This window comes from Tachyglossus aculeatus, chromosome 8 (assembly GCF_015852505.1).
Source record: "Tachyglossus aculeatus isolate mTacAcu1 chromosome 8, mTacAcu1.pri, whole genome shotgun sequence".
NCBI classification, from domain to species: domain Eukaryota; kingdom Metazoa; phylum Chordata; class Mammalia; order Monotremata; family Tachyglossidae; genus Tachyglossus; species Tachyglossus aculeatus.
The window spans coordinates 14,395,415-14,417,060 of record NC_052073.1 but is presented as its reverse complement, the minus strand read 5'-3'; the positions used below and the strand labels follow the sequence as shown (position 1 = coordinate 14,417,060).

Sequence of the window (21,646 nt, the reverse complement as noted above, 5' to 3'; positions counted from 1 at the left end):
GGGCAGTGTGGGTATCTGGATTTGGCCTAATGCTGGGGTTGTGGGGCCTTTTTTTCCCCCATCCTAAATGGACTGTGTGCTTTCCTGGTAATTCTGGGGAACTGATTCCTCTATTTTCCAGCCCTCCTTACCCTCCCTGCCCCTGGTGCCTTTGATAGGGCCAGTCGGGAGTTCTCTGCTAGTTCGTCAGCTCTGGCTTCTCTCCAAAGCACTAGCTGGGTTCTTCCCCACACATCTGGTTGATTTGGGTGAGGGGAAAGTGCTTCTCCTGCCTCTTCTGCTTTAATAATCCTGCGGCAGTGGACTGAATAATCTATTGCTGAAGGTCAGCAGGGCAGAGAGAGAATATCCTATAGCTCACCCTAAACAAGCAGAGAGATGTTGCTTTCCACCTCTTTCTCAGCTATTATTCATAGAGGATCAATCGGGACTAACAAGCAGCATGGAGTAGTGGATAGAGCATGGGCCCAGGAGTCAGACGGTCATGGGTTCTAATCCCGGCTATGCCACTTGTCTGCTGTGTGACCTTGGGTAAGTCACATCACTTCTCTGGTCCTCAGTTACCTCATCTGTAAAATTGGGTTTGAGACATGTGGAACAGGGACTGTATCCAGCCTGATTTGCTTATATCCACCCCAGTGCTTAATACAATGCCTGGCACATAGTAAGCGCTTAACAAATACCGTAAACATCATTATTATTATTCCTTGTGTATTAAGCCGACTCTGCTTTCAAATCTTTCATTCAGTGGTAGTGGTAGAGAGGGCAGAGATCCCTACTCTCAAGCAGCTTGCAATCTAGTAGGAGACAGACAAGAAGTAGATTGCAGGTCGGGGGAAGTATACCAGTGTAATGATATGTACAAAAGTGCTGTGGGGGCAGGGGGTGGTGTGACTGCTAAGTGTTAAGTGGGTTCAGACCCCAGTGCATGGGTGATGGAGAAGGGAGGGAAAATAGGCTGGGGAGATGAGATCTGTCCAAGGGAGTTGAGCTCACAATGCCTCTTTTCTCCACAGAGTCCACTCCAAGGGGGCTAGGGCTTGGTGGGAGAGCACCTTATACAAAACAGACCATAAATAAATAAGAAACAATCCAGGTCACCCTATGTTTGTAGTGAAGAAATGGACGGTCAAGGAAAAGTGAAGCCAGGACAGTTAGATGGATCAATTGAATCAATTAGATCCATCAGTTAGCTGGATCAGTCTCTAGGTCCCGTACACTGCAAGCTTCCTCCTGTAGACTGTAAGCCCCTTATGTAGACTGTAAGCTCCTTCTGAGATGGGATCATGTCTACCAACTACAGTATTCTGCATGCGGTAAGCACTCAATAAATACCATAGATTGATTGCTCAGTTGGTTAAATGATTAGAGCTTTGCCTAATAGAAGCAGTGTGGCTCAGTGGAAAGAGCACGGGCTTTGGAGTCAGAGGTCATGGGTTCAAACCCCGGCTCTGCCAATTGTCAGCTGTGTGACTTTGGGCAAGTCACTTAACTTCTCTGGGCCTCAGTTGCCTCATCTGTAAAATGGGGATTAATCAATCAATCAATCGTATTTATTGAGCGCTTACTGTATGCAGAGCACTGTACTAAGCACTTGGGAAGTACAAGTTGGCAACATATAGAGACAGTCCCTACCCAACAGTGGGCTCACAGTCTAAAAGGGGATTAAGACTGTGAGCCCCCCGTGGGACAATCTGATCACCTTGTAAACTCCCCAGTGCTTAGAACAGTACTTTGCTCATAGTAAGCACTTAATAAATGCCATTATTAATAATAATAATAATGATAATAATAATAATGGCATTAATAAATCACCTTTCTTCCAAGGGGCGCCAAGCCTTTCACTGACAGTCACTCAAAGTCTCTTTCACGGATGATGGAATTGAAGCCCCGAAATAGGGAGGAGCTCCCTCAGTGCATAGCCTTTTGGTCAGCCCGCTGATCAGCCAGTCAGTAGTACTGACCACAGGCTGTCCACGTGCAGAGCCCTTTTCTAGCCTCTGCTCCTCTGGCATTAACTTCTGGGACTGAATAGGTGACATCTGGATCTTCTGATGTGAATTCATGGGCTGTTGCCCAGGAATCTATTCTTTGTTGCTGCACACATTCCCTGTAAAACACACCAGGTGTGTAGAAAGTATTAAAAACATAGCACTTATGTTTTCAACCCTGTGTACATATGGGATATAAGCAGACTTACTTCCCTAATTAATTAGACTGGTCTTTTATGTTCAACAGATGAACCTCAGGGATTGTGGCACTGTGACACTTTTTTTGTCCCATGTATTGTATTTATTAAGCTCTCATTAGGTGCCAAACATTGTGCTCAACCCTGGGAGAGGTACAAAACGATCAGATCGAACACAGTCCCTGTCCGCCACAGGGCTCACAATCCTAGAGGTAGGGATTGCTTTTAGCAGAGAAGTTGCACAAGCCAGGATTAATGTTCCTAATTAGGATTTTCTGAGCCAGAGCTGAGGAGAATGTAGATTCATTCCACTGGCGGATCTGGGTTGGATAATTCTCTAAAAGGACTGGGAAATTAATTCCAAGCCCACAATTGGGTTTGGGGAATGATTTGTTCTAGGGCAACTTGTTCAGTGACAATGTTGCTTTTCTGTATCAAAAAGTAAACTCCAAGGTAAGAGAGGAAACTAAATCCTGCTGGAGTTTGAGCGAGTCCCAGGAGACTCCTTGGGAAGGCAGAGTGTCCACATGTCCGGTTTTCAGCTGGTCTGTCCCCTTTCTGGTACTAATGTGGCACCAACCCCTTTACGTCCCATACTTTTATTTTTAAACAACAGTCTTCCTCTACCTTGGCTGATGCTATTTGGTGCTGTGGCTCAGAAGTAGCACCCCTGCTTATGGGGAATGGGTGGGGAACAACAGCTCCGGAACACTGGGCCCCCGCAGTGACACTCACCTGCCCTGTAGGTTCTGCCTGCCCTGAAGACCTCCTGGTTGATTTGTGCATTGGTTTTTGGTTTGCCCCAGCTCACCCATACTAATAGAAAATTTATTCTAATGAGGCTTCTTGTCTAAAAAAAAGGCCAATTGGTTGGCCAGTAGTAGCTAATTAATTCCTGCAGGGACAGTCCTGCAGCCTGGTCTAGTAGATAAAATGTGGGCCTGGGAGTTAGAAGGGCCTGGGTTCTAATCCTGACTCTGCTATTTGTCTTCTGTGTGACTTTGAGCAAGTCACTTAACTTGTCTGTGCCTCGGTTCCCTCATTTGTAAAATGGGGATTAAGACTGTGTGCCTCAAGTGGGACATGTACCATGTCCAACCTGATTAGCCTGTGTCTATTCCAGCACCTAGTACAGTGCTGGCATAAAGTAAGAGCTTAACAAATACCAAAAAAGAAGAGAGAAAGCAGTATTATCAAAGTTCAGAGAGATTAGATAACTTGTTCAAGATCACCCAGCAAGCCAGAGATGGGGGCTGGGAATAGAAAATAGCCTGTCCAACTAGATCCACAAGACTGGAAGGCCATCAAATTCTCCAAAGTCAATCCATCCCATCCTGAACATCCTGAAATTGGACATGATTTGAAAACATGGAAACGAAATACAGCAAGTGGGTTGCTGGAGTATAATTACAGTTTCTTTAGAAGATTATACTGGAGGAGCACCTGTTTTTTTTTTCCTTTTCTCCATGTGTATTTATTTATTTTTGGAAAGAAAGGAAGAGCACAGTTATGGAAATGCATTTCCCTTCCCCTTCATCAGTAAGAAAATATAATGCAGGCAGCATCTCTTCCCCACTGGTCCATTGATGCCCTTTTTTGCTTCATAGCAGATTTCTTTCTTTCTATATTATATGCTAAGCATGGAAGGGCTGTTTACAGCCTCCACATACTATGAATTAGGTGGCTGCCTCTGAGAGACGAAAGAGCGTCATTGAGCCTAATGTATAGACATTCTGAATTCCCAACTTGCACTTAGGTGTTGGTTTCCACATTTGAAGTGCTGGGTGAGAATTCAGTTCCTTCAGGAGACTGGAATCCTTTGTGAGCATAAAGAGTCCCTCTCTGATCCCTAGTGTTTGGACTGACTGTCCAAAGCTCATCCCCAAGATTGCTCAGGAACACTTGCCCAGCTTTACAGCCTCACATATATGGAGACCACAGTGGGAGAAGCATTTAGGTGATAGGGGATCAAGGAGAAAAATCCGGCTCTGCCCCTTCTAATCGAGGGGAAGTCATGTCTGAATAGTTTCACCAAGGGAGGAATTGGAAGAAATCCCAAGGGTTTGGCAACCTGCTTCTCCGCAGATCATTATAAGAATCGATGGGGCGCCGGCCCTTGCAGCCTCACCCTTTGGTCTGGCATGAAGAAGAGCAGCCCAACCTGCCACAGATACAGGCAGAGAAAAGAAAATCGGGACTAAGCAAGAAGTCCAATTCACCAAGAGAAAACAATCACCACTGGTCCGCGTTCACTACTAGAAGGCAGCCTTTTTTTCTCAGGAGGTTGTCAGTTGTGTCTTGAGGAGTAATACTCTACGTTCTGATTTTGGAAGGGTATTGATCTTAGAGGTGGATCTGGGCTCTAAGGAGGTGGAACACCAAGGACAGACCTTGGAATAATCTAATTTGGGATTGGAACATCACACTTTTGTGCCCATGATAAGGCTCTTGCTCAGTGTCCCCACGCAGAACACCATCACACCTCTTTCCTCCCCATAGAGGCGGTGGAGAGGATAAAGCAGGAAGTAGGAGGGGTTGGCTTCTGGCCCCATGGTCCTTCTTCCCATACCCACAAGACTCTGAGACAAGTCCCCAGGTCTGGGGGTCCTCCCACCCAAAAATTCCTGCTCTGAATGGCCCCAAAATAGCATCAGTGCTCAGAGACCGTGGTGAAGGGACAGGAGCCAGGCTGCCCTTTCTCAGTGACTGAAAATGGAGGCTGCCCCACTTCACCTCCGTAGCACTAGGGGGAACCTGAAGCACAGAGCAGGGAGTGTGTAAGGGACAAACCCTGAAAGTGGAGAATAGACAGAGTATAGGACATATCAGTCCCTCTTTCATCGCTATACCTGGGGCGGTTGCCTCCCTGCCCCCAGCTATGCCCTGATCTCACCTGTAACTGCAACTCACCTGTGATTTCAAAGTACTCTGCAAACTGTCAAGATGGTTTGGCTCCCTTTGTAGTTGAAGGGGGAATGAGGTCTAGAAAGACCGGCAGAATAGACTTCCAGGCTTGAATCCACCAACCACCTTTTCTCTCTCTGGTCCAAGAACAAGCTCTTCACCGCCCATGACAAGTCACCCCTATTCTGGTGATTTTCCACAGTAACTGTGCCCTCCCTCCAGGTCTGCCACACAAATGGGACATCTTTTCCAAAATTTATTCATTCAATCATATTTATTGAGCTTTACTGTGTGCAGAGTACCTAAGCACTTGGGAGAGTACAGTATAACAAGAAACAGACACATTCCTGCCCACAACAAGCTCACAGTCTAGAAGTGGACATAAAAGTGAACTGGTGAAGATCCATCCCAAAGTTGAACTTCCTCTTTTCTTTGCATGATAGGACATTAATATTGGTATTCATCCAGGTACCTTGAGCACTGACTCATATCAAAATTGGAAAACAACAGGAATCCGTGCCCTGAAATAGGTATTTGTTGTTCATATAAAATTTGGATAAACTGAAGAAACCAAGGTGAGAAACAGTGAAGTGATTCACTAGCCTGAGGCCCATTAACAAGTGAAGCGATGTAATACGCTCCCCTCTGACAGCACGTAGAAATGGCAGCGGAGTCTGTAGCTTCCCTTAGTCCATTACTTATTGCTTCATATCCTGTTTGTCTCAGCAACAGAGAACAAAGAAATGGGTTTTCAAGATTAAACACTGTGCATAGTGATTCAAGTGGCAAGGGGCTCAACTTCATTGGAGACAAGAATGTAATTGGTTAATTAAGCCTAGGCAGATGGCTTCAAATGTAACCACATTCTCACTTGACATTTGGTCCTTGGCTATATGAAGAAATTGAAATAAATGACTGGAATTAATAATGTTTTTTCCACAATTATTTTAATGGAGAACATGCAGTCCTTGTGGAGTGGGCCTCGTTTAGAGCAGTTAGATGTTCTTAGTCCTAAAAACAGGAGAGTTGTATTCTGAAACAATGAAAAATGTAGCTGCCTGACTGTTGCACCAGAAACCCACAAAAAACACCTAAACTCAACATTCCCATAGTGCTTCTCATGCTTCACAAGTTCTTGAACAGTTTCTCTCCCAGGTTTTGACTATCTGCCTGTTTGTCTATAGTGATGATAATTATTATTATGGCATTAAGCACTTACTATGTGCCAGGCACTGTGGTAGATAATCTCTCTCTCTTTTACATTCCCTCTCTAAGCAAACACTCTCTACTGGGATGTTTTTGCAGTTTTCAAATGAGGGAAGAATATTGTTAAAGCACCGTCCTGGCCAGATTGTTTTATCCACTCCAGAAAAAAGGAAGGGGAAGAAGCACTCGGGCCATTTTAAACAGCCTGGATCATTTTAAGAGTTTCAGCTCCCACGACACAGCCCTAGTTGGGAGAACTCAAGCCCTTGCTAAGCAGTGGGGAGCCAGAGGAGGAGTTGGATGCATTTGTCTAGAAGTGTCATATCCTCCCAGCTACGTGGCCTAGTGGAAGCAGCGTGGTATAGTGGACACAGCTTGGGCCTGGGAGTAGAAGGACCTGGATTCTAATCCTGCCTTCTCCACTTGTCTGCTGGGTGACCTTGGACAAGTCACTTCACTTTTCTGTACCTCATTCATTCATTCATTCAGTCGTATTTATTGAGTGTTTACTGTGTGCAGAGCACTGTACTAAGTGCTTGGGAAGTACAAGTCGACAACATATAGAGACGGTTCCCTACCCAGCAACGGGCTTACGGTCTAGAAGACGGGACCTCAGTTCCCTCATAGCTTGTATCTACCCCAGTGCTTTATAGTTCTTTGTGCATAGTAAGCGTATTTATGGTATAAATACTATAAAAAAACCCAAAACCCAAAAAGCTGCTTTCCTCTTCCTGAATCATGGTGGAGGTTACCTGTTTTGGCCAAACTGGAACTGTGTTTTCTGGACAAACATCCACGTGGAACCCATTTAGAGCTCTGGAATTGATGCCCAAGAACACAGGTGTATTGAAGACCTATTTGAGAAATGTCATTTAATTCACCTGGTATTCATCATCATCATCATCATCAATGATATTTATTGAACTTTTACGTATGCAGAGTACAGCGCTAAGCACTTGGGAGAGCACAGTATGACAGAGTTGGTAGACACCTAACTTTCTAATATTAATTACTTAACCTTAAGAAGAATGCTCAGAATACATTGGAATAACCAAGGGCATAAGGGAGGGTTTTCTGTTATCTTCAAATTGGCATTTCATATTTATTTATTCATTCATTCATTCAATCGTATTTATCGAGTGCTTACTGTGTGCAGAGCATATTTAGAGTCAGACTGAATGATGGCATTGGCAGGTTTTTGTTGGCCCTTACTCGTTTCCAACCAGTTGTTGGGGACCAGGCTGCCTCTGTCACCAACCAATCCATGGTATTTCTTGAGCACCTAGTGAGTGTAGAACACTGTATAATTGCTTGGGAGATTATATCAGAAAGCCAAACCCAAGCCCATCACTGTCTTCCTTACTCTATTGGATTGTCCCAATATCTGCATTCAGTAAGCACTCATTAAATACATTGATTAATTAACTGATTGATCTTAGGGAAGCAGCATGGCCTTGTCGAAAAAACATGGGCTTGGGGGGTCTGAAGATCTTGTTTCTAAACCGGTCTCTACCACTTACCTGCTATGTGATTTTGGGCAAGTCATTTCACTTCTTCTGTGCCTCAGTTCTCTCATTTGCCAAATGGGAATTCAATACCTGTCTCCCTCTTCCTTAGATTGTGAGCCCCGTGTGGGACCTGATTATCTTATATGTTCCCCAGCACTTAGTACAGTGCTGGGTACTTAGTAAGCCCTGAACCAATGCCATTATTATTAGTAGTAATAATTGCTATGGGCAACTTGATTCAAAGTCGTCCATCCATAATCTGTCATGATAAAGGCAGACTTGCTCTTAGAAATCTTTTCTGAGGGGCAAAGTTGAAATGGCTGGGGAAAATTGCTGTCTGTCACCTGGTCTTAACTGCTCTGGGGATAAGATGAAATGGACTCTGGAGTGGTCAGCACTTCTCACTCACTCTGTCTACTTGTTCAGTTATGTCAGTAAAATCTAAATAATCAGTGAGTGCATCAAATCTCTCTACTAGGAAGCCTCAATGTTTCTGAATTGGCGGCCTCATTCTAGACAATTGCAACGGTTAAGAAAATGCCCCCAGATCAGAACTACATTTCGGAACTGTAAGCGACTTTCAAATTTAATATACCTGGAACGGTGTCAAAGTATCATGCAAGGCATTCTTATTTTGACTTAATAACCTTCCAAAGAGAATTTATAGCTCCTGTGGGCTATGTTTTATGGTTTCTTTTATAGGATCACTTCAAATTATAGGTTGGTGAACTTAAAGAAACCTTGCTAAAGAATGTAGGAAAATCTAATGTTAAGCGGATTTAAGGTAAAATAATTATAGACGGTCGAGTTTTATTTTGCATACCAGTAAGAAGTGCATTGTGCAGATATGTAACTTAAAGAACTGCAATACCAAATTTAAGTAAAGTTAGCCGCATGCGTGAAATAACCCCTGGCCTCATTCATCCACTTTCCCACTATGCAGATGTGGAGAGTGTAAAGGCAGTATCATCTCTTGACCATAAGCTCGTGGTCAGGGAACGTTTCTACCAACTCTGTTATATTGTACTCTCCTAACCGCTTAGTGCAGTGCTCTGCACACAGTCAGTACTCAAAAAATGCAATTGGCTGATTTATTAATCATTGTTGATCAGTCCAATTGTTGATGATCTAAATGGAAAACCACAGTACTTAGTCTCCAGAGAATGATGTGTCTTTTTGTTTGTGTGTTTGATCTTTTTCTTCAGGGCAAAGCATCAATCCGAAGTTAGCAGGTCTCATCGGAAGACATGGGCCCCAGAACAAGCAGCCTTTCATGGTGGCTTTCTTCAAAGCCACTGAAGTGCACCTTCGCAGCATCCGATCTGCAGGGAGCAAGCAACGGAGCCAAAACCGATCCAAAACCCCCAAGAACCAGGAAGCTCTGAGGATGTCCAATATAGCAGGTAGGCCCCCATGGAGCTAATCGTTACTGCTCATAGCCCTTTTTTTTTTAAGTGTCTGAGAGACGACTGAGAGGTGATTTAATGAGCGCCTTCAGAAGTGATAACCAGTAGTAATTTTTTTACTGTACTGAAAACAAAACAGGAGGACATGAGCAAAAAGTGAAGCCTGATAGGTACAAGGAGGAATATCCTGGCAGGGAAATTAGACCTGGGAATAATAAGGTCTAATTGGGAAGTTATAGGATCTCTTCTCTGGAAGTGTTTAGGAACAAGTGCTTTCGTCTGCCTAGATTGGTCTAATTTGACCTAGCCTGGAAGCAGGGAGATGGACTAGATGACCTATCAAGGACTCTTCCATACTTGAGAATTCTATGGTACTCCTCTCTCATCCCAGGTGAGTTGCATTTTCCAGGCTTGTCTTCCCGAGTCCATCAAAATAACATAATAATAATTGGGGTACTTGTTAAACGCTTACTATATGACAAGGGCTATACTAAACACAGGATAATCAGGTCAAACACAGTCCCTGGCCCACGTGGTGCTCACAGTTTAGGGAGCAGGGAGAGTTGAATCCCTATTTTACAGATGAGGAAACTGGGGCTCAGAAAGATAAATTACTTGCCCAAGGTCACACAGCAGGTAAAGTGGCAGAACCGGGATTGGGACCCTGGTTCTCCGTCTCCCAGGCCCGTGCTCTTTGCAGTAGACCATACCGTTTCTCTTGTCTTGAACTTGGGAGAACTCTCCTGAATCCTAGAGCTGCATTGGACCTTGAAGGCCAAGCCCCTGTCCTTACCAGTCAATCAATTGTGTGTTCAGAGCACTGTTTTAAGTGCTTGGGAGAGTACAATATAACAGAGTTGGTAGACATGTTTCTTGCCCACAACAAACTTGCAGTGTAGAGGGGGAGACAGACATATAAATAAAGAAATGATGGGTATGGACGTAAGTGCTGTGGAGTTAAGGGAGGGGTGAATAAAGGGTGGCACAAAAGGGAGTGGGAGAAGAAGAAATGAGGCCCTAGTTGGGTAAGGCCCCTAAGGGACTGTTTACCCTTAGGCAGGTGAATATCCGGGACCAGGAGCTGTTCAGTTTATATCTAAAGATATCCTGGGATGGAGTAAATGTCCGACAAGTGTTTTCAAATTGAGCTTTAGGCACACTTTCCCCATTTCAAAGACTGGACTTCACAGGGTGGGAGTCCTCTCCTCTCCCAGCCCCACACTACTTATATACATATCTGTAATTTATTTATTTATATTAATGTCTGTCTCCCTCTCCCTCCCTCTGTGGGCAGGGAAGTTGTCTCTTATATTGTTATATTGTACTCGCCCAAGCACTTAGTCCAGTGCTCTGCACATAGTGCTCAATAAATAGGACTGCCTGACTGCCTGACTGTCTGTCTGTCTCCTGCTGGAGGCCGGCATTTTCCTGTTTTCCTCTCCAACATACTTCTTGCCCCACGCCTCCAGTTTTGAGCCACTGTACTGTTGGCAGTGTAAGACATGCCAGGAAGCCATCATTTTCCTAATGGTCCTTTCGTTATGTTAATGAGCCAGGGCACATATGCTGAGCTCCAGTTCCCTGGGAACCTTGAATTAATCAACTGCAACTTGGTAATAAGGTAGAGAACCGGCGGTTTTCAAGAACACTTCCAGCCGTGCTGGAGGTCTGGGCAGCGCAAACTTTTCCAAAGAATCCCCTCATGGCAGGCATTAAGTCTCATTGAAAACATGTAGTGGATTCTGGATGGGATGGAAAGGAGAGTAGGGCAGGGTAATTGCTGGAGTCCTTGCCCATCTGCATCAAATAGAAACTCCTTATCGACTTTAGGGTACTCAATCAGCTCTCCGCCTCCTACCTTACCTTGCAGGTCTCTTAGTACAGTCCAACTCACACACTCTTGCTCCTTTAACACTTACCTACTTTCTGTGTCTTGATCTCGTCTGTCTCGCCGCTGACCTCTTACCTACGTCTTCGTTCTGGTCAGGAACCTTCTCCCATTTTATAACCAAGAGACCACTACTCTCCTCATTTTAAAAACCCTGCTAAGATCTGCCCAGCGCTTAGTACAGTGCTTGGCTTAACAAATATCATTATTATTATTATCACATCTCCTCCAAGAGGCCTTCTCTAACTAAGCCCTCATTTTCTCTATTCGCCCCTACTTCTGTGTCACCTTTGCAATTAGGTCTGTTCTCCTTATGCACTCTGATATTCACCCCACCTTCAGCCCCACGGCACTTTGGTACTTATCGGTCTGTAATTTATTTCAATGTCTCTCTCCCCCTGTAGTCTGGAAACTCCTTGTGGGCAGGGAACATGTCTACCAACATTAGTGTACTGTACTTTCCCAATCACGTAGTACAGTGTTAGGCATCCAGCAAATGCTCAATAAATGACACTGACTCGAAGACATAAGTCAGAAAGAATGGGGCGTTGGAAGAGAGGAACCCAGTAAGGGAGGGAAGCTTCTAGCATCTACATTTGTCCCAGACATCACTGTATTCTTTTGGCCACACCTCCACTTTGGGTGGGGCTGGAGAGGCCTAGTAGGTGCAATTTGAATAAACTCAATGAATCAGAATTTATTTTGTGCTTAAAATCTGTGCAGAACACTGTTCTAAGGGCTTGGGAGTTCTAATAGAGTGAATAGTCATGATCCCTACTCTCCAAGAGTTTACACTCTAGGTGGAGAGGCAGATACCAAAATCAGTTATAGGGAAGTTAATTGGGATGGATGCAAGTTCAGATAATCACATGTTCAAATGACGAACCTAAGTGAGGTAGTGTTTCTTGCATAGCCTTATTCCAATTTAGATAAGTTATCTGAATCTTGTCAGTGATCTTAGCTAGTCTCAATCTGAGAAACTCAGTTTTAGTAGGAAGACTTTTAAATCACTGATTTTAATGCATCCATTAGAAGCAATTTATTTTTGAAGAAAAGGAAGCAGCATGTCTTAGTAGAAAGAGCATGGGCCTCGGAGTCAGAGGACCTGGGTTCTAGTTTTGGCTTTTCCACTTGCCTGCTTGTGACCTTGGGCAAGTGACTTAAGTTCTCTGTGCCCCAGTTTCCTCAACTGTGAAATGAGGATTCAATACCCGTTCTCCTTCCTGCTTAGAATGTGAGCCCCAGGGGGACAGAGAGTGTGTCCAACCTGATCTTCTATCGACCCCAGCTCTTAGTACAGTGCTTGGCACATAATAAGCACTTAATTATTATTATTGTTACCAATAATAATATACGGGGGATGGTTTCTTCTGGGGCCTTCACCTTTGTAAAATTGTTTTTCCATCAAGAGTGGAATTGGAAGTGGTTCCAAGTTGATCCGTGGCAATCCAGTGGCTGATGTTTCACAGTGGAGCTTATCTGTATCCTGTCATTTCTCTTGTATCCCTGACATCTGCTTTGCCCATTTCACTGCTCATAGGCTTCTTCTTCAAACATTAATCAAGGCAAAGGAAAGAAGACAAAATTCAAACGATCAGTCTATAACTTTTTATCAGCTGCGGTCAAAGCTCTGGCAGGATGGAAGATGAAATGGTTTGTGGAAATGACAGTTGGAGGTGATCTGTGAATCTCACTGATCCTTGCAATCCCTATTGCCCTTCAATTTAGGGAAGTGAGACTTTCTGGATCTCGCCTTCCCTTGCATCACAATCTAAACAGGGGAGACCTCTAGGCATCAGACAGGGGAAGTATAATTAATACCACAGGTAGCTCCCTCCCTTTCTCCTCTTCTTTCCCTCCCTCCCCTCTGGCTCAGACCACTCACACCCTACAACTCCCAGCCTTGCGTCCCATTGTATTCCAGCGCATTTCATCACTTGGCCCGTAGACAAATTCCTTATCCTTTCCGTGATGCTGGCTTATCAGCTGATGGAATTTGGTTGGAAAGTCCCAGGAGATTTAGGTCACTGCTTTTGCTTCCTGGGATGAAAGGAACATCCTAGGCTCCGCCTAGTAAGAAGCTCAGGCCCCGTGATACGTTGCTGGCATCCCAACATCCGTGATTGTGCTGAACATGCCCTACAGGTCCCAGCCAACCATTCTAAGCTTCTTAAAACTTCTGGGATGTATCACAATGCTCAGTGTTAAGCCAAAATAATCACTTGGGTTGAAACGAAAGCTGTAACAATTCGTGTGTTAGCAGGGGTTAGTTCACACAGTCACTCTAAGCCTCACCAGCTGAAGATGAAGTCTCAGACCTTCACCTTTACATCTTTGGCCAGTCATTTCTGGCTTCTCCTTCCTTTCCCGGATACACCTGAGTCCCACATGTTTCCTCACTTGCACTTGTTTATCTTTCTTCCTGACTCGCCTTTAGGTACGAAAGAGAGCAAATTAATTCTCTCCCTGCCCCCTTTCCTCTCTATTTCCATCTCTTCCTTACTCATTCTCACTTCCTTTCTCTGTTTACATCTGTCTTATTCTCTTCATCCCTTTCCTCTCTCCCCCCCTGTCTTCAGCTCTTTTTTCCCACTTTCTTTCTCTCACCTCATGTTCCTGTGACCTTTGCCACAAGTTGGTACACTTGGATAGGCTGGGGGAAGTCTCCTGCTGAGTCAAACATCTGTGTTTACATATAGGAGAACAAGCAGGACTGATGGTTTGGGTCACTCAGAGAGCACTGCAGGTTCATTGATCAAGAAAGGCCTCTTTTGATTGGGTTAATTGAACTTTAGTCACTTCATGTCCCTTCTTTCCTTCCATCAGGCCTTCTCTTTCAAAATTACAAGCTGCCACTCTTCTTCTGGGAGTGTGGGCCTCCTTTGCTCCCTGTCCGCTCTTGAAAGGGCCATTATGTGCTACCTCAAATAGGCTGTTCACGTGGGACTCTCCCAAGCAGGGCCCAGTAGCGCAGAGCCCAGCTCTGAGATGGGGCTACTCGGGCTACCAGGCCTAGTGGAGGTGCCAGTCCTTCCACCAATCATGTCAGTATTTCCCTTTTTTTTTTTAAAAAAAAAAAGGTATTTGTTAAGTATGTACTATCTGCCAGGCGCTGTTCTAAGGGCTGGGGTAGATGCAAGTTAATCAGGTTGGACACAGTCCCTGTCCCACATAGGGCTCACAGCCTTAATCTCTAATTTACAGATGCGGTAATTGAGGCACAGTGAAGTTAGTTGACCTGCCCAAGATCACACAGCAGGCAAGTGGTGGAGCTGAGATTAGTACCCAGGTGGTCTGACTTCCAGGCCACTAGGCTGTCTTGCTTCCCGTGGCTTAGTGGCAAGAGCATGGGCCTGGGACTCAGAGGATGTGGGTTCTAATCCTGGCTCTGCCGCTTGTTTGCTGTGTGACCTTGGGCAAGTCACTTCACTTCTCTGTGCCTCAGTTCTCTCATCTGTAAAATGGGGATTAAAACTGTGAGCCCCACATGGGACAACCTGGTTACCGTGCATCTACCCCAGCACTTAGAACAATGCTTAGCACATAGTTAGTGCTTAACAAATACCATAATTATTATTATTACTAAAACTCAGAGTAACGGGCTCCCTAGCCCTCCTCCCAGACCCAGTGGAGGTGCCAGTCCTCCCTCCCACCAATCATGTCGGTATTACCCTAGAGACTCCCCAGGGAACTCAATGGGCCATGAGGAGATCTCCCCATGGAACTGGTTTCTGCAAGTTGGCAGGCGGGGTTGGTCCAGAGCCTTCTGAAAAAGATTACACTGAGCAAGGCTTCTGTGGCGTCGTGCAGAAAGCCAGATGGGGGCTTGATTATTTTTATTGAATCCAGCCCTGATTTCATCATCATTAAAATATAAGAAACTGAAACCGACACAAAGATCTGACAAGTGCTATACGTTGCCTAGTAAGAACAAGGGAGACTTTGGTGCCGCTTTCTCTGACGCCATCCTGCCGAACCAGGTGGGTAGAGGAAGCTGGAGATAGCCAGTCATTAGGCCTTTAAAGGCCTGGCCTTTATTGGAAAGTTTACACTCCAAGATTCTGTTATTGGAGAGCTGCTCTTGCGATGGCCCCACCGAAAGAAAAAAAAAATGTGTGTTTCTCTTCCAACCCAGAAAACAGCAGCAGCGACCAGAGGCAGGCCTGCAAGAAACACGAGCTCTACGTCAGCTTCCGAGATCTCGGTTGGCAGGTAAGCAGCTCTCTCAGCCTTTCAGCCCATCCAGCTTTGGCTATCATTTGGATATTAAGTTAAAAATAATAGGATATTTAGAAGAGAACTACGCACTTTTACAACAATGGTTAAATGTCTTGACCCCACTTCCGGTGGATGGGGCACTTTCTTGACTTTATGCCTTATTCTGGGCTAGTGTATTGCTGTAGGGTACTGACAAATAACAGGCTCCGTACCAGAGGTGGCATCATTTCATTAGTGAGAAATTCAGCTTCTCAATAATAATAATAATAATGGTAGTAATGATAATATCTTGGTTTTTGCATAGTGATTTTTATTTTTCCAAGCATTGCCGTATCAGTGATCTCACTTTCTCTTCAAAACATCCTGATGAGATAAGACTGTTTATAGTGAATGGCATTGCAACCAATGATTTGTCCAAGGCGTTGATGGATGGCCTTGAACTGGTGTACTAGTGTTTTGAATTTCACTGGCTTCTTTCTTAAGTTTGGTCTCTTTCTTAAGTTTGGTCTTCCTGTATTTCTTCTTCTTGGTCCAGGACTGGATAATCGCTCCAGAAGGCTATGCCGCCTACTATTGTGAAGGAGAGTGTGCCTTTCCCTTGAATTCCTACATGAATGCCACAAACCATGCAATTGTTCAAACACTGGTAGGTTCAACCGCTCTTGCCAAGGCAAGCCGGCTTGTCGTTTCCTGCCTGAATCATCTAAGCTGGGGAAAACCATCCCAAAGTTCCCAGTGGATGGGAGGCTTGAGTTCTGAAATCTGCCAGATAATGCTGCCCTTTCATTTGGCAGGCAGAGTGTTAAGGCCAGAATAAATATTTGGATGGGGGTTAATCACTCTTGGTTACAGGCATTAACTGTGCCAGAAGCAGAGGGAGAATATCCTCAGGCAACTTGCCAGGTCTGGAGACTGAGGACTGCCTGGATTTCCATTGAGGACCTGTCCCACATGAGACTATGGGTTTTCAGTGCTGTTGATGCTCCATCCCCAGGTAGTGTAGGGATCCAAGGTCTTCCTGCCTCGAAGGATTTGGCTGTGAAACTTTATGGGGATGGAGAACTGAAGACGTTCCTTTTCGGAATTTCTCTCTTCTTTTAGTTTGGCTTCAAAAGACTTGCAGGCTATAGAAATTGGTTCCCTCTTTTCTTAAGCAAGGGAAAGTTCAAAAAATATTCAGATGTAGCTACAGAAACTGATGGGTGAGGGAAAGCTGAGGGGAAGATGAAGATGACAGCCTCCACTGCAAATATCCTACCAAATGAAAATTTCTGCCAGGAAGGATCCTTGCTGCAACTGGGAAGTAGCTCATCTTCCCAGCTTTTGCTAAGAGAGAAACTCTTAGCATGAGCCAGAGGTTTCACTTTAGACAAGAGGTTCGTTCCTGTAGCATTGATCCCCATTACTGTAGCAAGCTGGATTTTAGTGGAGGCACTACATAGCTTCCAAAGATAATCTTTCACACTGGTTGTGGGATTGGGCTGCCAACCTCCCTGAGATGGAAAAATGTACAATCACAGATCTCACAGGAAGCTTAAGTGCATCAATTTAGGCAACATGCTTACAGGCAAATGAAATCAGAATCCACCCAAGAATATGGGTGGATTCAGAAACAAAAACTGTGTTCTCTTAGACTCTGAGCCCCGTGTGGTACAGGGACTGGGTCTGATCTTTCCTTCTTTGTTTTTTCATAGTATTTGTTGAGCACTTACTATGTCCAGGCTCTGTACCAAGCACTGGGGCAGGTACAAGATAATCAGGTTGGATACAGTCCATGCGTCGGACTGACAGTCTTAATCCCTATTTTACAGATGAGGTAATGGAGGCACAGAGAAGTTAAGTGACTTGCCCAAGGTCACATAACAGATAAGTGGAGGAGCCAGGATTAGAACCCAGGTCCTCTGACTCCCAAGCCCAGGCTCTTTCTGCTACACCATGCTGCTTCCATGCTGCTTGTATTGTTCCAATCGCAATACTTAGTATGGGGCTCTGCACATAGTAAACGCTTAACAAATACCTCAATCAGTGGTATTTATTGAACACTTCACTTCCTTCTAGACTGTGAGCCCACTGTTGGGTAGGGACCGTCTCTATATGTTGCCAACTTGTACTTCCCAAGCGCTTAGTACAGTGCTCTGCACACAGTAAGCGCTCAATAAGTACGATTGAATGAATGAATGAATGAACACTTATTTCGTGCCGAGCACTGAACTACATGCTTGGGAGAGTACAGTACAGTAGAGCTGGTAGAGAAGCAGCGTGGCTCAGTGGAAAGAGCCCGGGCTTTGGAGTCGGAGGTCATGGGTTCAAGCCCCGGCTCCACCAAGTGTCAGCTGTGTGACTTTGGGCAAGTCACTTCGCTTCACTTTCCCCCTTCTAGACTGTGAGCCCACTGTTGGGTAGGGACCGTCTCTATACGTTGCCAACTTGTACTTCCCAAGCATTTAGTACAGTGCTCTGCACACAGTAAGCGCTCAATAAATACGAATGATTGATTGATTGATTGATTCTCTGTGCCTCAGTTACCTCATCTGTAAAATGGGGACTAGAACTGTGAGCCCCCTGTGGGACAAGCTGATCACCTTGTAACCTCCCCAGTGCTTTGAACAGTGCTTTGCACATAGGAAGCGCTTAATAAATGCCATCATCATTATTATTAGTATTAGACAAGATCCCTCCCCACTAAGAGAATGCAGTCTAGAGGGGGAGATAGGCAATCAAATGAATTACAGAGAGAGAGAAAAGGATATGTACAAATGTGCTTTGGGGCCAGTGATGGAGTGAATATCAAGTGCTTAAGGGGTACAATCAAGTACATAGATGATGGAGAAGGGAGGGCAAATAGGGGAAATGAGGTTTTAGTAAGGGAAGGCCTATTACTACTACTACTACTATTACTCATAACAATAATTAATAGTGGTGTAGCACTTTTAGCCTCAGTGATGTTTTACTCTCTAAGTTATTCTGCTAGGTATTTGAAGAGATTCCTCATCTTTCCTGAGCACTATGGCTCAAAGTCATAACTCAGATGATTGAGTTTGCCCAACAGTACTGTTGTTTGGACTTGACTTCATTTGCCAAGGTGCTTACAGTGTTTTGTCCAAGATGTGGGCATTGGCCTAGGGGTCAGAAGGTCGTGGGTTCTACTCCCAACTCTGCCACTTTTCTGCTGTGTGACCTTGGGCAAGTCACTTCACTTCTCTGTGCCTCAGTTACCTCATCTGTAAAATGGGGATTGAGACTGGGAGCCCCATGTGGGACAAGGACTGTGTCTAACTTGATTTGCTTGTATCCACCCCAGCACTTAGTTCAGTGCCTGGTACAGCACTTAACAGATACCTCAATTCTCCTTCTTCTTTTTCTTATTATTATGTGCTGTGACCAGAGCAGAGATAAAAGAGACTCTCTAATAGAAGCAGCATGGTCTAATTAAAAGAGCACAGGCCTCGGAGTCAGGAGACCTGGGTTCTAATCTCAGCTTTGCCACTTGCCTACCGTGTGACCTGGGGCAAGTTACTCGATTTATCTGTGTCCCAGTTTTCTCGTCTGTAAAAGAGGGATTCGATAACCTGTTCTCCCTCCCCCTTAGGCTTTGAGCCATATGTGGGATGGGGACTGGGTCTGATCTGATTGTATTGTATCTATCCCAGTGCTTAGCACAATACTTGACACATAGTAAGTTCTTACATATTATTTACTATTATTGCTATTGGTAGCAGTAGTATTAATAATAACATTAATATTCCATGATTGAACATTTCCCCATTGTTTACCCTTGTTCTCTCTCAGGTACATTTTATAAATCCAGAGACTGTGCCGAAACCCTGCTGTGCCCCAACACAACTCAATGCCATCTCCGTCCTCTATTTTGATGACAGCTCCAATGTCATTTTAAAAAAATACAGGAACATGGTTGTCCGGGCCTGTGGTTGCCATTAGGGTTGCCCCAACCTAACCACCTATTTTGGACGCTGATGCGTTTTGGAAAGAGTGTCTCCGTGCCATTTGGCAATAGGCTCGAGGCCTTCCTCAAAGAGCTCGTTTAAAGGAAGCTGACGAAACACCATCCGGGAGGGCCTCGTTCCTCGTTTAGGTGAACAAGCGAATGGAAAAAATGTACGGAATTTGGGATCCAGGTGGCTTTTGATCCATTCCTCTTTCACTTCTTGGAAGCAAGATGCTGCAAGCTGCTGCAAGAGAAGCAAACCCGTATTAAATAATGCTGGGCTGTGATAATTGATGTCTGTGTCTCACCCAGAGATGATTCACTCTCCAGGGATAATTATGAACACCACTTCATGGAGGCCACCCAGCAGGATATGTGTGTGAGTGCGTGTGTGGGTGGGTGTAAAAGTGTGTACACTTGGGTTGTGCTAAGCAAAACGCATATGGAAGTTCCTGTAATAAATGTCACAATAAAATAACTAAAGAAAATGGTTGGGACATATCAAATGAATCTCCCTAAACAATTTATCCCAGATTCATTATTTACTTTGTCTTCATAAACAAAATCCAATGTTATGGAGCAGGGTGAATTACATTCACTTTAATATCGCAACAGTAAATTTTCTCTTCACCCGCAAGAGCAGCCATGGATAACAAAATTCCCTTTTGGGGCATGTGGATACTAATTGGTAGAGAAACAAAATGAAAAGTAAATACACTTCAAGCAACAAGCTTGCTCTTTTCATTTGTATTCTCTGGTGGAAAGGAAAATAAGGATTTCAAGCACCAGCGAACATTTTGATTTACAGTTCTGGGAGGAGAGAATTAAAAAAAAATTACTGAGATGAAATTGTCGGGGTGGGGGGAAAGTAAGGCAAATAACCTGTGATTTATTTCCAACTCTTTCATATCAGACATTGGCTACATAATGGCTTTGAGGCGGTGTTCTAGAAATGCTACCAACTATTGTGGAAGAACAGGAACTAAAGCCTATGTGTAGCCCTGTTTAAAGAGTTGGGGCTTTCTGTCTTACTCTTTCAAGTTGTCGGTTTTCTTTATCCATAGCAACCTGTAGAAATAAAGACTCCAGAAAGGTTCTTTCTCAATTACTGCCTCTTTGAAGTCTGAATGCACACCCAACATTGTCAGGAATATGTAAATTATTTTGAAGAGAAGCAACCTCAGGCAAGACACCAGGAGTGCACCCTCTGAAAATCATCAGAAAGTGGCTGGCTTTGAAAATGGGATTTAGTAGATAATGGATCTTTAAAAGAATTTCAAGCAAAGGAAAAGGAAAGCCCTTGCCCTTCCAACCAAGCAGGCAAACACGGATGAACCATTTTTGGAGCCAGTTGGGATCAGCATGCTCAGAACCCATGAGCAAGTATGTGTTGGATTGCGTGGCTTGTGGATTGTGTGCAACTCACCATCCACGTACCCGAATTTGTCTAAGGAAAGCTAGTTGGGGATTGGTCCAGTAAATAGAATGGGCAAATTGAAAGCCTAGGCTCTTGATAACTGGTGGTCTTTTCCTATTTTTAACTGTCCGGGAACCATTAGGAAAAGCAAGACGGAGGGACTGGGTGATACAGTCCTGAAGGTGAGTTGAAGTTGAGCTTTTGGAGGGTGGAAGATATTACCAAATACACTACATACACAGAGCATTGATAACCAAAATATCTTAAGATTTTACAGTTCATGCCATAAGGCAGCCCTGAAAACCCCTTCAGTTGCTTCAAGCTGGTGGCCATTTCTGTTCCGTTCACAGCTAAACAGATACATCTGGAGCTCGGTTGCCTTCCTCTTCTCCGGAGGTTGGTCTATGAGGCCGTCCAACTAGGGAACCATGGAGGGACCACTTAGATTTTACTATTTTCTTGTCTAACCTGGGCAGAGGGACTTAGGGACCCCGTGTGTTTTTGACTCTAAAACGAAACTGCAACAGTTCTGCCCTCATGGGCCTGTGTTAATGTGTCAAAACCTGCTCTTTGCCCTTGCTGTGGAAACACAAGGGCTTGGGGCAAACATCATTGTTTGTACATTTTTTTTGTAAATAATTGTCACAAAGCAGAAAAAAAATTATTTATTTCCATCTCTGAATTTCCTCATTATTCACTGAGGAAACTGATTCTCATCTCTCTTAAGACACATTTGTTTCCTTATTTAAGAAGATATTTATTAACAGTTGGCAAAGTATATGTACACGTTTTTGGTTCTTTTCGTAGAGCAGTTGTTGTTAGATGACTTTTGTACAAATAGGAAAATGAAAGAATTTGGACTTTACAATAAAAAAGAAATCTCATCTTGTAGGCCAGTGTGGTTATTTTCTGGGTTCATTCTACCTATGGATTTGAAAACCGGGGTTAGAATTTCCACCTCATAT

General features: G+C 44.3%; 1 protein-coding gene across 1 annotated transcript in view; it reads left to right on the top strand.

The window, feature by feature from the left end:
* Window positions 1–21,403, top strand: part of BMP7 (bone morphogenetic protein 7) — an 85,630-nt gene extending 64,227 nt beyond the window's left edge. The window contains exons 4-7 of the mRNA XM_038750277.1: window positions 9,012–9,209; window positions 15,236–15,312; window positions 15,854–15,964; window positions 19,108–21,403. Of these exons, the coding sequence (XP_038606205.1) occupies window positions 9,012–9,209; window positions 15,236–15,312; window positions 15,854–15,964; window positions 19,108–19,257 (536 nt within the window). The 3' untranslated portion in view covers window positions 19,258–21,403. The remainder of the gene's footprint in view (window positions 1–9,011; window positions 9,210–15,235; window positions 15,313–15,853; window positions 15,965–19,107) is intronic.
* The last annotated feature ends 243 nt before the right edge of the window (window positions 21,404–21,646 follow it).